The sequence below is a fragment of the Pelophylax lessonae genome, assembly GCF_965119305.1.
Source record: "Pelophylax lessonae genome assembly, chromosome: 9".
Taxonomy (NCBI): domain Eukaryota; kingdom Metazoa; phylum Chordata; class Amphibia; order Anura; family Ranidae; genus Pelophylax; species Pelophylax lessonae.
The window spans coordinates 226,762,884-226,778,810 of record NC_138776.1 but is presented as its reverse complement, the minus strand read 5'-3'; the positions used below and the strand labels follow the sequence as shown (position 1 = coordinate 226,778,810).

At 41.8% G+C, this 15,927-nt stretch overlaps 1 protein-coding gene across 1 annotated transcript in view; it reads left to right on the top strand.

Annotated features, from left to right (window-relative positions):
- Nucleotides 1-15,927, top strand: part of SLC43A1 (solute carrier family 43 member 1) — a 1,050,749-nt gene that overhangs the window by 108,030 nt on the left and 926,792 nt on the right. The window contains exon 3 of the mRNA XM_082268121.1: nt 5,278-5,479. Coding sequence (XP_082124247.1) covers nt 5,278-5,479 — 202 coding nt within the window. The remainder of the gene's footprint in view (nt 1-5,277; nt 5,480-15,927) is intronic.

Below are 15,927 nucleotides of genomic sequence, written 5' to 3'. Positions count from 1 at the left end.
AAGAGTGTAATAAGAAATGTAAAGACAAAATCAAGGTGGCTAAAATAGAACACGAGAGACATATAGCGGAAGAGAGTAAAAAGAACCCTAAGAAATTCTTTGAGCATATAAACAGTAAGAAAGCGAGGCCAGAACACATTGGCCCCATAAAAGACGACAAAGGAAATATGGCCACAGAGGACAGAATACATAGTTAGTGAGGTTGAAAAAGGACATCAGTCTATCCAGTTCAACCTATGACGTGTGTGTGTGTTTGCTGTTAACCGTACATTGTATACCCCTGTATGTTGTGGTCTTTAAGGTGCCCATCTAATAGTTTTTTGAAACTACCAATGCTCCCTGCTGATATGACTGCTTGCAGAAGAGAATTCCACATCCTTACTGCTCTTACAGTGAAGAACCCCCTGCATATTTTAAGGTTAAACCGCCTTTACTCTAGTTTTAGTGAGTGGCCACGTGTCTTATTGTATTCCCTTTCTCTGAATAGAAATATGCTAGGATTGCCAGTACAGTATTTGTACATTGATATCATATCCCCCCTCAATCGTCTCTTCTCCAGAGAGAATAGGTTCAGTGCTTGTAGTCTTTCCTCATAGCGGATGTCCTCCATTCCCCTAATTATTTTTGTTGCCCTTCTCTGGACTTTCTCCAACTCCAGCACATCCTTCCTGATGACCGGTGCCCAGAACTGGACAGCATACTCCAGATGTGGCCGGACCAGAGTCTTGTGGAGTGGGAGAATAATCTCTTTATTTCTGGAGTGAATCCCCTTTTTTATACATCCCAGTATTCTGTTGGCTTTGCTTGCAGCAGCTTGGCATTGCATGCCACTGCCAAGCCTGTTGTCTACCAGTACCCCTAGGTCCTTTTCCATCCTAGACTCACCCAGAGGTCCCCCCCCCTAATAAGTAGCTTGCTTTCTGGTTTCTGGCACCCAAGTACATTACTTTACATTTTTCAACATTAAACCTCATCTGCCATGTAGTTGCCCACCCCATTATTTTGTTCAGGTCCGCTTGTAAGGTTTCCACATCCTGCCCAGAAGATATTGGCATGCTTAGTTTAGTATCATCCGCAAATACTGAGGTTTTACTCAATATCCCCTCCTCTAGATCATTTATGAATAAATTAAGTAAAGGCGGAAGTGTTAAATAATTTCTTCTCTTCAGTCTTTCCAAAAGAATTGGGGGGCTACACTAACCCAGCTTGTAAGGCTAAACTAAATAATACACCTCAGGAAGTACCGCCATGGCTAAGAGAGGATAGACTTAGAACTAAACTAGAGAAACTTAACATAAATAAATCACCGGGACCAGATGGCTTGCACTCGAGGGTTCGTAAAGAGGGTTCAGGTGATTGCCAGACTATTATTCTTGATCTTTAAGGATAGTCTACAGACGGGTATGGTGCCAGCCTATTTGGAAAAAAGCCAATGTGGTACCAATATTTAAAAAAGGGCCGAGATATATCCCGGTTAACTATAGGCCAATCAGCCTAACATCAGTAGTCTGCAAAATTTTGGAGGGGATGTTAAGGGACCACATACAAGACTTTAGTAATGAAAATGGTATTATTAGTAGTAATCAGCATGGATTCATGAAAAATAATTCTTGCCAAACCAATCTATTAATCTTCTGTGATGAAGTGAGCTGCCACCTAGATAATGGTAAGCCTGTGGATGTGGTGTATCTGGACTTTGCAAAGGCCTTTGACACCATTCCCCACAAACGCTTACTGTAAAAACTAAGGAAAGTAGTTATGGACCATAGGGTGAGTACCTGGATAGAGAACTGGCTCCAGGGGAGAGTCCAGAGGGTGGTGATTAATGGGGAGTACTCGGATTGGGCCGGTGTGGAAAGTGGGATCCCCCAAGGTTCTGTCTTGGGGCCAATCCTGTTTAATTTATTCATAAATGGTCTAGAGGAGGGGATATCGAGTACAATCTCAGTATTTGCGGATGATACTAAACTAAGCATGCCAATATCTTCTATGCAGGATGTGGAAACCTTACAAGCGGATCTGAACAAAATAATGGGGTTTGGCAACTACATGGCAAATGAGGTTTAATGTTGAAAAATGTAAAGTAATGCACTTGGGCGCCATAAACACGAAAGCAAAGCTACTCACTCCCGGGGAAACCTCTGGGTGAGTCTAGGATGGAAAAGGACCTGGGGGTACTGGTAGACAACAGGCTTGGCAGTGGCATGCAATGCCAAGCCGCTGCAAGCAAAGCCAACTGAATATTGGCATGTATAAAAAAGGGGATCCACTCTACAAGACTCTGGTCCGGCCACATCTGGAGTATGCTGTCCAGTTCTGGGCACCGGTCCTCAGGAAGGATGTGCTGGAACTGGAGATAGTCCAGAGAAGGGCAACAAAAATAATTAGGGGAATGGAGGGCATTGGCTATGAGGAAAGACTACAAGCACCGAATTTATTCTCTCTGGAGAAGAGACGATTGAGGGGGGATATTATATCAATGTACAAATACTGTACTGGTGGCCCGAGCATAAGGAACAAACTTTTCAGAGAAAAGGAATACAATAAGACACGTGGCAACTCACTAAAACTAGAGGAAAAACGGTTTAACCTTAAAATACGTAAGGGGTTCTTCACTGTCAGAGCAGTAAGGATGTGGAATTCTCTTCCACAAGCAGTCATATCAGCAGGGAGCATTGATAGTTTCAAAAAACTATTAGATGGGCACCTTAAAAACCACAACATACAGGGGTATACAATGTACGGTTAACAGCAAACACACACACACACACACACATCATAGGTTGAACTGGATGGACTGGTGTCTTTTTTCGACCTCACAAACTATGTAACTATGTAACTATGTAACAGATAACATCCCACTTCAATATGTGACAACTGGTCTATCACACCAGTTGTACAAAAATTGGCCAGTGAGTTTGGCACTGTGTGCAGCAGAGTAAACGCAGCAAAAGAGGCAATATTGTTGCAGGACACAAATACACTTATAAAAGTATACTCAGATAACACCCCACTTCAATATGTGGTATTGGGGGGCCACTGGTCCATCACACCAGTTATAATACTTTAAAAGTGCTTTTGTCACTGTATGTAGTATTGCTGCAGAAACGCTCAACACACCAGTCACAATGCTGCACAGTGCACAATACAAATCCACTATAATATGCTTTCTATATTATAAAGTATATTATAAGTGGATTACACCCCTATATAGTGCACTGCACAACCTATAACAAATACCAGTCCTTAAAATTACTTTTGTGGACCTTAACAGAGCGATTTGTGTTACTGACGATCTGACCCTGGTGCACACAGCAGACCTCTCCCTACACTGACAAAAGAGACTGTACATCTATACCAAATACCAGCCCTTAAAAGGACTTTTGTGGAACGTAACAGAGCAATTTGTGTCACTGAAGATCTGTCCCTGATGCACACAGCAAACCTCTCCCTACACTGACAAAAGAGACTGTAGACCTATACCAAATACCAGCCCTTAACCACTTTAGGTCTGCTCACATTGCTGCTACTGCGGCAATGTGGCTCGTTATCGTCCAGCGACGTAGTACTACGTCGCTGGACTCCTCCCCCTGTAGGCGGCGCTCTCGCTGTTTTCAGTCACATCGGGAGTCGGGCCAGGGGAGGAGCGGCGGCGACCGCCGCTGCTCTTCCCCAATCGTCGGGGAATCGAGTGTGGAGATCTGCCCGCTTGTGTAAACAGAGTGGGCGGATCCTAAGTGACAGGCAGGGACAGATAGCATGGTTCAGCATAGCTGAACATGCGATCTGTCCCTGACTCACTCAGTCACCTCCCCCTACACACGTTAGTAAGCACCAGGCATACATTAACCCCTCCCTCTCCAATAAAATTAACCCCTTCCCTGCCAGTGTCATTTTTACAGTAACAGCGCATATATATATAGCACTGATTACTGCAGTAATGTCACTGGTACCCCCAAAAGTGTCAAAAATGTCAGTCAAGGGTCCAATCTGTCCGCCGCAATGTCGCAGTCCCGCAAAAAAAATCGCAGATCGCCGCCATTACACGTTAAAAAAAAAAACACCAAAAATGACAGAAATCTTTCCCTTAGTTAGTAAACGCAATAACTTTTGCGCAAACCAATCAAAATACGCTTATTGTGATTTTTTTATACCAAACATAGGTAGCAGAAAACAAATTGGCCAAAAATGTAAAAAAAATTAGATTTTTACATTTTTTGGGGGGGAATTTCATATAAAAAAATGTTAAAAACACACAGGTGATCAAATACCACCAAAAGAAAGCTCTGTTTGTGGGAAAAAAAGGACGTAAATTTTGTTTGGGTCTGGCGTCGCACGACCACGCAATTGTCAGTTAAAGTCACACAGCGCCGAATCGCAAAAAGTGGCCCAGACTTAAGACAGCAAAATCCTCCAGTGGTAAAGTGGTTAAAAGGACTTTTGTGGATCTTAACAGAGCGATTTGTGTCACTGACAATCTGTCCCTGGTGCACACAGCAGACCTCTCCCTACACTGACAAAAAGCAGAATGTGAAATGGCCGCCAGCTCAGGTCTTTTTATAGGGTAGGGGGTATGTCCATTTGCTGCAATGTTTCAATTGGCTGTCCCGTTCCACCTGATGGCTGTGTCATGGGTCAAAGTTCTCCTCAATGTAAACTAATATGGCCGCTGCGAACAACGCCATGTGTTCGCAAAATCGGCGGGCTGCGAATGAGCAACGTTTGCCGCAAACCGACCGCCAGGCGAACCGCAAGGCCATCCCTATTGTTCAGTACTATCAGGGAATTGTCTGATTCACAGATTCTGGGATGTTTTTTTTTTACTTTACTGTAGGTATTTCTAAAGTTAAATCTGTGCTTTGCCCATGTTCACTTTAATCTCACTTATTCTTGGCAGAATATTTTAGCAGTATTACTTACAATTCCCTCTGTTCCCTGATGCTCTGTTTTGCTACCTTGAATAGGAGAGGCTGGGAATGGGTTGTACCATTGACTCCCCACGTGATAGTTACACGCCACTCCATAACTAGAAGTATTGGGTACTTTGTTGCTCCCAGATGTTAAAGGGAGAAGTGGGGGAGTAAAGAAAGGAGAATATGTGCTGCTGGGGAAGAAGGAAGGGAAGGCTTGACAACAAAAAAGTATACATTGATGTACTGGTATTTTATTTTGACTATCAAAATGTATTTACTGTATCTGCATTATTGCAATCTATGCAATACTAAATGTCAATGTTGTTAAAATCCCACAATTTACAGGTAATGTTTCTTCTTCCAGAATCAAACTCCACTACAGATAATTCAACTTCAAATAACACAATGGGGAATGGCAGGGAATTGCCATGGCCAACATGCACAGCACAGGAGGAGGTGCTCAATTTAGGCTTTACAATTGGTTCCTTTTTACTAAGTGCAACTACTCTACCCTTGGGTATACTGATGGATCGTTACGGGCCTCGTCCACTGAGATTAGTGGGAAGGTGAGTGTTTTGCATCACAGTTTAATTTAAATTTAGTCAGATATGTAATTCCCAACAATGCAGTTTATTATGTTATTACAAGTAAATTTACAGGTGCAATAGCCTATGTTAATCAATGTGATGATGTCTACTGCTAGTCCTTTAGAGCAGTGGTCCTCAACCCTGGCCTACAGGGCCCACTACCAGGCCATATTTTCAAGATCACTGAAATATATCCCAGGTGATATCATTTGCTGCTCAGTGATTGCAGTACTCTAGTCTGCATCTCCCCAAGGTAATACCTAAAATCTGGCCTGTTAGTGGGCCCTGTAGGCCAGGGTTGAGGACCACTGCTTTAGAGTGTGCCAATGAATGCTAAAATGGGAATGTTGATTGTTTTCTGTTGATCATGTCATAACTACCTAAGCACTGTGCTAGAACCCAGAGAGTACAAGATCATAGAGCCACCAGGGAGAAAATAATTTCCTACATTGGTGGCACTAAGAAGTGATGTGTGCACCCCCAAGATTTTATTATTTTCTTTGCATAGACAGACTTAAGATATTCTTTTTACATGGTAAATAAACTAATTTTCAGGTATTCTTTTTACCAGAATATCCACAACAGCTTGATACACTATATGTTGCAAAGTAAAATATCACACCTATTTAAACACTTCTGGACCAGAAGGATTTGCCCCCTTAACCACTTCCATACAGAGCAGTTACACCCCCTTCCTGCCCAGACCAATTTTCAGCTTTCGGCGCTCTCACACTTTGAATGATAATTACTCAGTCAGTCATGCAATGCTGTACCCAAACAAATGTTTTATAATTTTTTCACACAAATAGAGCTTTATTTTGGTAGTATTTAATCACCACTGGGTTTTTTATTTTTTGCGATATAGTCCAAAGATAAGATAAAAAAGAGCAAACATTTTGAAAAAAACACATTTTGTTTTAGTTTCTATTATAACATTTTGCAAATAAGTAATTTTTTTTCATAAATTTGTGCCAACATTTTTACTTCTATATATCTTTGGTAAAAATAACCCAAATTAGTGGTTATTATTTAGTCTGTGTGAAAGTTATAGAGTCTACAAGCTATGGTACCAATCATTGAAAATTGATCACACCTGATGTACCGACGGCCTATCTCATTTCTTGAGGCCCTGAAATGTCAGGACAGTACAAATACCCCCCAAATGACCCCTTTTTGTAAAGTAGACATTCCAGGGTGTTTAGTAAGAGGCATGGTGAGTTTTTTGAAGTTGTAATGATTTCCCAGAATTCTTGGGAAAATGAAGAAATATATATATTTTTTTTTACACAAAATTGTCATAATTACAAGTTATTTCTCACACACAGTATATGTATACATGCAATTACACCCCAAAATACATTCTGCTACTCCTCCTGAGTATGGCTATACCACATGTGTGAGACTTTTACACAGCCTCGCCATATACAGAGGCCCAACATGCAGGGAGCACAGCCAGGTGTTCTAGGAGCATAAATTACACATATAATTTCCTAACGACCTATCACACTTTTGAAGGCCCTGGAACACCAGGACAATGCAATTACCCACAAAATTACCCCATTATGGAAAGCAAACACCCCAATGTATATTCTATGAGGCATAATGAGTCTTTTGAACACGTCAGGATAGGGGAGGATCGGGGGCATTGCCACCATGCTTAAGTAAATACTTAATATATTGGATGCATCAAAACATAGATATCAGTATTTTAAGAATAGCTAGAGCACGTTAGAGGATTGATTTAGCCAGACCTGCCAGTGTTTCAAGAAAGTGACCGCTTTGTTATTTTTTTAAAAGTCAACATTTTTTCCATCTCACATTGGATAGACACTCTGTTTTTAATAACTGGTAAGCTAGGAGGAGTAACAGAGCGCCAATTAGCTGCAATTGCAATTCTAGTTGCGAATAAGATATGCGCCATAACTTTTCTGGAACTGGGAGGATAGCTTTCCAGACCAAGCCTGAATAGTACCAGGGCTGGAGAGGGAGTACATGTGACCCCCAGCAGCCGAGACACCCACTCAAAGATCTCTGTCCAAAGCCGTTGTATCACTGGGCAACTCCAGAAGATATGCAGTAGGTTGCCCCTATCTTGGCAGTCACGCCAACACAAGGGGGAGCATTTTGGATCTATGGCGTGAAGCCTTGCAGGCGTCATATAATATCTATGGAGAAGTTTCTGAAAGTTGTCCCAGTGATCCACGCAGGCTGAGGACACTGAGCAACTGAGAAGGTTAGTTGTAGGGCATCCTCCCATTTCAGAACATTTGGGGGTTTACGGAAAGGTTGTTGATAATTGCAAAATTGATAGCAGAGCGAGATCCCCCTCGCATGGTGGGTCAATTTATTCAGGAGAAAATGCCAAAGTTTCTTCGGAATAGGGGCACTTGGAGAGTTGTGAGTACGCTCAAAAGCATCTATCTGATACATGGTCAACAAGTCTATAGCTGACTCAGAATGAATGAGATTTCTGTTAAAGTGAAAGCCTTGTTTCCTCCAATATAGGGTTGAAACCCCTGGTATGAGGAGATCATAAGATGCCAAGGGAGTGGCGAGACTTACGCACTCCTCTTCGGAAAAGTTAGTTTTCAGAAGTCGTGTCCAGGCTAAGATGGTAGCCTGAATAGTAGGGGAGTCGGGGACTCTGACATCATTTTGTATGGCAACTGCGCACAATACTGCATAGAGATTGTGACCTGGGGTAATTCTACACTCTTTTTGATTCCATAGATTATCCTCTTGTGCTGTCAACCAGTAACATGCCTGGGATAGAAGTGCTGCATTGTAGTAAGCTTGAGCATTTGGAAGACCTACACCTCCCAGATGACAGGGCTTGTATAAAGTAGATAGGGCTATTCTGGGTGGTTTCCCGTTCCAAATGAATTTTCGCAGCAGAGAGGCTAGTCTATTGAAAAAGACATGTGGGATAGGGACCGGTAGGGTTCTAAATTAGTACAGAAGCTTCGGGAGAATCTGCATTCTGTATGCGGCAATTCTCCTCAGCCAGGAGAGATGCACTGTCCTAATTTGAGAGAACTCCTCTTCTATTTGAGCCAATAGAGGTACCATATTGCATTCATATAGTCTAGATACCGGAGAAGTAAGTTGGATACCCAGGTAAGTAATAGAAGGCGCTTTCCAATTACATGGAAAGACAGATTTAAGCCTGACCACCTCGGATGCTGGAATAGAGATCGGAAGAGCAAAGCATTTGCTTGTATTGACCTTATAATATGATACACGTCAAAACCATTGAATAAGGGATTGAAGCTCTTTCAGTGATGTAAGGGGATTCGTCAAAGTCATAATTATGTCGTCTGCGAATAATCCTAGTTTATGCTCTTTTAGTCCAACTTTGATACCATGGAGGTTAGTGTTATTCCTAATTGCTTCTGCCAACGGTTCAATTGCTAGGGAGAAAATGATAGGCGATAGGGGGCAGCCCTGGCGAGTGCCGTTCATAAGGTCGAATGAGTCAGATAGTATACCATCCGTTAGGACTTTCACAGAGGGATTAGAGTATAAGGCCATAATTGCAGAATGGATAAATACCCTAAATCCAAAAGTAGTCAGAGTTTTGTCAAGGTACCCCCAATGGACCCTATCAAAGGCTTTCTCTGCGTCCAAAGCCAAGAAAACCGTTGGGGCATGTGTTCCTTCAACAAATTTTAGTAGATCTATCATGCGACGTGTCCCGTCGGGAGCCTGTCTGCCCTTTACAAATCCGACTTGATCTAGTCCTAAGAGATAGGATCTGCAGTATAGGAGCCTATTTGCCAATATCTTTGCATATATCTTCAAGTCTACGTTAAGTAGAGAGATAGGCCTAAAATTTTGGGGGGAGTCCGTTGACTTTCCAGGTTTGGGTATAGTGACCACTGTAGCCTGCAGCATTTCTTTCTGGAATTTACCTAATTTGGGTGCATCGTTGAACAGTTGAACTAAATGAGGGGTTAGTATGGGAGCTAGTAATTGGTAGTATTCCGAGGAAAATCCATCCATGCCCGGGGATTTATGTAGAGGGAGAGATTTTATGACCTCCAGGACTTCCTCAGGGGAAATGGGTGCATTCAGTTTTTGTAAAGAGTCGTCGTCAAGGGACGGGAGGTTCATGGATTGCAGAAAGGAATCAATATCTTTTGCTGTTGGAGTATATGTGTCAGGGTCATCCTTCAGATTATATAAGGAGCTATAATAATCTTTAAAGACATTGGCCACATCTTTCAGGTTTCTAAAAGTTGCACCTGTGCTATGGTGCCTAATAAGTGGAATGTGAGATTTAAGATGTTTCTTTTTGAGTTGGGAAGCTAGGAGTTTACCTGCCCTGTTACATTGGGAGTACCAGGAAACTTTCAGTCGTTTAAAATAGGTATCATAGTCACGTAGAAGGGTAGTTTTTAAGTCATTTCTAAGGTCAGTAAGTCTCTGTAGACCCTTCCAATAACAATCCCCCTTGCTTTCTTTCATCAGATAAAGGCAATGTTTCGCTCTTTTATTTAGGCCCTTAGGACTCCATGGATCCGATTACAGACCCTATCTTTGACAAAATCACAGGGGGGGATAGGGCTACCGGATGTATTCCGGTACTACAGGGCCATTCATTTAACACGGGTAGTGGATAGGAACTGTAATATGGTCAACAAACATTGGGTTAGGTTGGAAGTTGGAGAGGTGGGTCAGTTGACCCGCCCAGCACCATGGTCAATTTACTCTCCCACGGATAAGATTCTCTCTCATCCCACTATAGGGACGACAATAAGAGAAACCCGACATATTCAACAGCATTTCAAAATAGCGCCAGCCCCCTCCCCGTTGATACCCATACTGGGCAACCCGGAATTTCCCCCAGGATGCATGAATGCGAAAATCCGACGCCTGGCATGGATCGGTAAGACACGTATATATGATGTGTGGCAGAGAGGCCTTATTCCTACCCAGGAGGAAATAACAGCATGGCCAGACAGTGACCTGGACTATTTCAGTATATATCAACTGAGAAATTTTCTTAAGACATGTCAGCAAAAGGGGTACGTTCAGAAGAACAAGAAGGCCAACAGTTGCCATTTATACGTCAATGGGAACGAGAATTGGCAGTTTCTCTGACTCCCAGACAGGTAAATAAGATTTTGGCTACAGTCCATAAGTCCTCAATGAACAGTAAAACTCAGGAAACGGGATATAAAATACTCACCAGGTGGTACAGAGTCTCAGAGGTGCTGCATAAAATGGATGAGAATAGTTCGGAAAGATGTTGGCATTGTGGATCGGAGGTAGGGACCATGTTACATATTTTTTGGTCATGTCCTTCCATAGAGGTGTTTTGGACAAAAATTGCTTTAGTTATTAAACAGTTAACTGCGGTAGAGGTTCAAGGGGACCCTGCTCTATGTCTACTTCATCTTACGAAAAGCTCTTTAAAAAGATACAGAAAATCATTGACACTTAGACTTTTGAATGCTGCAAAGGCGTGTATACCTGCTTTGTGGAGACAAACCCAGCCGCCTACCTTGGAACTATGGTACTCTAAAGTAAAAGAGATCCATAAGATGGAGGAACTCACATCCTCTTTGAAAAACACAGAGGAAGAGACCAGAGCTAGATGGGTGCATTTTATTGGCTCGGCGATAATATACTGTAAGAACCACTGTCTGGACTCCCCCCTCTCCCCCCCCCCGCCCCCTCCCTCTCTTTCCATCTCTTGGTACCTCTTTCTTCTTCTTTTTTTTTTCTGTAGGGGGGGAATGGTATGCTGAGGATTAGATTATTCACAATTTTACATATTGATTTATAGTTTGTAATGTTTCTAAGAGTTTAATAGGGGCATGAGCTCCTTCTTCTTCACAGGGTTTTTTTTTTTTTTTTTTACTTCTCCACATTTCATTGGCTCTTTACCTAGGACGGGGATGGGCTCTGTCCAAGGGACAAGCCTCGTCCTCAATCGCCGCGCTGCGCGCCATTGAGGAGAGAACGAGCGGCTCGCGCTGGAGCCGCTCATGTGATCGGCTGTGATTGACACAGCCAATCACGTGGTAAACAGCCAATTTCATTGGCTGTTTACCTTGATCTGGGATGGGCTCAGTCCGAGGGACGAGCCTCATCCCTGATCGGCACGCTGCGTGCCCCTGGGGGTGCTCAGTAGCGGCGAGAGCAGGCTGCCGTCATATAACGTTGGCCCGGATCGAGGAGCACTTCCTGCCGCCATCATTTTTCAGTGACGCGGTATGGAAGTGGTTAACGACCAGGCCATATTTTGCGATTCGGCACTGCTTTAATTTAATGGACAATTGCGCGGTGCAGCGACACTGTACCTAAAAAAAATTGATGTATTTTTTTTCCCACAAATAGGGCTTTCTTTTGGTGGTATTTGATCACCTGTGCTATTTTTATTTTTGCGCTATAAACAAAAAAAGAGCAACAATTCTGAAAAAAAAACAATATTTTTCACATTCAGCTAGATAACATTTCCAAAAAAGAAATTAAAAAATCAAATTTTTTTTAACATTTTAGGCCAATTTGTTTTCTGCTACATATTTTTGGTAAAAAAGTTATTGTGTCTACTAACTACGGGAAAGATTCATGTAATTTATTGTTTTTTTTTTTTTTTTACTAGTCAGTCAAACACTGAGCAATATAAGTATATAATTATATTAAGTGAGAGTGACTTCAATGTATTATGGCTATAACCACTATAATGTGACTCAGATATAGTACCCTCAACTATAACCTGTTTCTTTTTATTCAGCTAAACAATCAGTCCAAAACATAAATAAAATTTGGTGAAAACCAAAGGAAACTGCGAAAAGGTTAATTATCTAAAAGGGTTAAAAAGCCCCGTGGTAAAACACAAAACATATATATATATAAATAAATGTGAATCTTTGAGGAATTTCTTCCTCACTGTGAGCTGCAAACAAAAAGCTGTGATGCTGTGACAATTTAAAAGAATATAATATTGCGCTCAACATATATCATAATCAAAGTGCTTATGCAAATACACATATATATAAATAGTGGTGTGGAAAAAATCTCAATATTAGCTTAATATCAGAATTGCAAAGTCCATATACAGCAACAGAGAATCAAAGTCCATGAAGCATTGACAATACTAGATAAGATAAAGCAAAGACTTGATAGTGGTGTTGAAAAACCTCCACCTCCACACTTCCACCCAGTGTTCAAGCAAGGTACTTCTTACCAGAAGTATATGACCCCTTGATTATAGGGGGTCACATAGACATTTGGATCCATTCAATAAAACGATCCTCAGCTCCTCAGCTCCAATTTCCATAATCCTATGGCGAGCTCTCAGACAAAAAAAACAGGATCTCAATGCGGACATACAGGTCCTTCTCAAAAAATTAGCATATTGTGATAAAGTTAATTATTTTCTGTAATGTACTGATAAACATTAGACTTTCATATATTTTAGATTCATTACACACAACTGAAGTAGTGCAAGCCTTTTATTGTTTTAATATTGATGATTTTGGCATACAGCTCATGAAAACCCAAAATTCCTATCTCAAAAAATTAGCATATTTCATCCGACCAATAAAAGAAAAGTGTTTTTAATACAAAAAAGTCAACCTTCAAATAATTATGTTCAGTTATGCACTCAATACTTGGTCGGGAATCCTTTTGCAGAAATGACTGCTTCAATGCGGCGTGGCATGGAGGCAATCAGCCTGTGGCACTGCTGAGGTGTTTTGGAGGCCCAGGATGCTTCGATAGCGGCCTTGAGCTCATCCAGAGTGTTGGGTCTTGCGTCTCTCAACTTTCTCTTCACAACATCCCACAGATTCTCTATAGGGTTCAGGTCAGGAGAGTTGGCAGGCCAATTGAGCACAGTAATACCATGGTCAGTAAACCATTTACCAGTGGTTTTGGCACTGTGAGCAGGTGCCAGGTCGTGCTGAAAAATGAAATCTTCATCTCCATAAAGCTTTTCAGCAGATGGAAGCATGAAGTGTTCCAAAATCTCCTGATAGCTAGCTGCATTGACCCTGCCCTTGATAAAACACAGTGGACCAACACCAGCAGCTGACTGAAGCTGACTGTGGGTACTTGACACTGGACTTCAGGCATTTTGGCATTTCCCTCTCCCCAGTCTTCCTCCAGACTCTGGCACCTTGATTTCCGAATGACATGCAAAATTTGCTTTCATCCGAAAAAAGTACTTTGGACCACTGAGCAACAGTACAGTGCTGCTTCTCTGTAGCCCAGGTCAGGCGCTTCTGCCGCTGTTTCTGGTTCAAAAGTGGCTTGACCTGGGGAATGCGACACCTGTAGCCCATTTCCTGCACACGCTTGTACACGGTGGCTCTAGATGTTTCTACTCCAGACTCAGTCCACTGCTTCCGCAGGTCCCCCAAGGTCTGGAATCGGTCCTTCTCCACAATCTTCCTCAGAGTCCGGTCACCTCTTCTCATTGTGCAGCGTTTTCTGCAAAAATTTTTCCTTCCCACAGACTTCCTACTGAGGTGCCTTGATACAGCACTCTGGGAACAGTCTATTCGTTCAGAAATTTCTTTCTGTGTCTTACCCTCTTGCTTGAGGGTGTCAATGATGGTCTTCTGGACAGCAGTCAGGTCGGCAGTCTTACCCATGATTTTAAAAGCCTCAGGAATCTTTTGTAGGTGTTTAGAGTTAATTAGTTGATTCAGATGATTAGGTTAATAGCTCGTTTAGAGAACCTTTTCATGATATGCTAATTTTTTGAGATAGGAATTTGGGGTTTTCATGAGCTGCATGCCAAAATCATCAATATTAAAACAATAAAAGGCTTGCACTACTTCAGTTGTGTGTAATGAATCTAAAATATATGAAAGTCTAATGTTTATCAGTACATTACAGAAAATAATGAACTTTATCCCAATATGCTATTTTTTTGAGAAGGACATGTATATGAAGCAAAAGAGACTCTCATGGTGCAGTAAGTTTAAAACATTTCGGTTTTTTAATAAAATATTGCACTTACTACAATTTCCATGTCAAATCACTTGTAAACAGATATCGCAATAGCGGGACGATGAGCACTGCTGGACGCCAGTGCTCCTCCAACCCGGAAGTGGTTACGGTCTCACGTTCCCGACGTACGTTTTGTCAGTACGAGCTGACGTCATCAGGGGATCATGTGACCGTATGTTTCCTCTTTACTTATAACAGGATATTGCTTGCTCGGCATCCAATTAAACTCCACCATTCCTCACTCCTCCCGTTATTCTAATTAATCAGATATGCTCTCCGGTACGGAAGCCCAAATGAGGACAATGGATTACTTAGAAAAAACGCAGCACAGAGGCCGCAGTTTTTTCCTTTGGTGGAGCTAATCGCCCATACATTAAACACTTGCCTATTACTAGGTCTATGTGTAAATAAATAAATATAATTCTATAAATATGGACATAAATACAACTAAATACCTGGAGTTTAAAACAGGATGCCTTGCATTAAACAAAACAATTAAATCCAAAGAAGATATATAATAGAATTGTATATAATAATTTATCTAAAAACTATTCTTTATTAATCTATAAAATTATTAATCTATAAAATTGCCAGAAAGTGATTTTAAAATTTGTTTAAAACTTTTACTTTCATTGGGTCTCGTTAATAGATATTTTTTTGGGTCATATTCCCTCCTCTCCAATGATTGGTCACTTTGTCTATGCCACAAAAGGACATTTATGTAGGGTCCTTATTGTGGTACAGACGAAAGTCTTTGGAGAGACTATGTTTTGGGAACCCCTTCCTCACGTTTTTAAAGAGGTTGTAAACCCACTTGTATAACTTTTACCTATAGGTGCTATAAATATCTCCCAAACTTGCACCGTTTAGGAGATATTTACAGTGCAAACTGCCGATGACGTCATCGGCGCAGGCGCTCTGAGGGAACGGCCACCCGTGCCGTTCCTTCAGAGCTCAGTGCCGTGAACGGCGGCTCCCGCGCGCAGGCGCGGGAGTGATGTAATCCCTCCTCCGGCCAATCAGATGGCCGGAGGACGCAAACCCGGAAGCAGGACCGCAGGACATGTCGCCGTCCTGTCGCTGAGGTGGCGGCACGGCGGGGGCTTCGTTTTAAGGTAAGTACTACATAATGAGCTAGTATGCGATGCATACTAGCTCATTATGCCTTTCTCTTTACAGGGCTTTTTTTTTCTCGTTTTTTTTTCGACTTTACTTCCTCTTTAATGTGCTCGTTAATGCGGACTGACAATTGTCTTGTAGTCCTTCCTATGTACTGAAGTCCGCAAGGGCATGTTATTAAATATGTAACGTGAGTAGATCTACACGAGATGATTTTTTTTATATTGAATTGCTGTCCCGTAGCTTTAGATTGGAATGTAGTTGTTTTCCTAGGGTTTTTCTTAGTTATGTTAGGAGCTATATTGTGTCTAAGATTGGGGGCTTTCCAATGGATAAATACT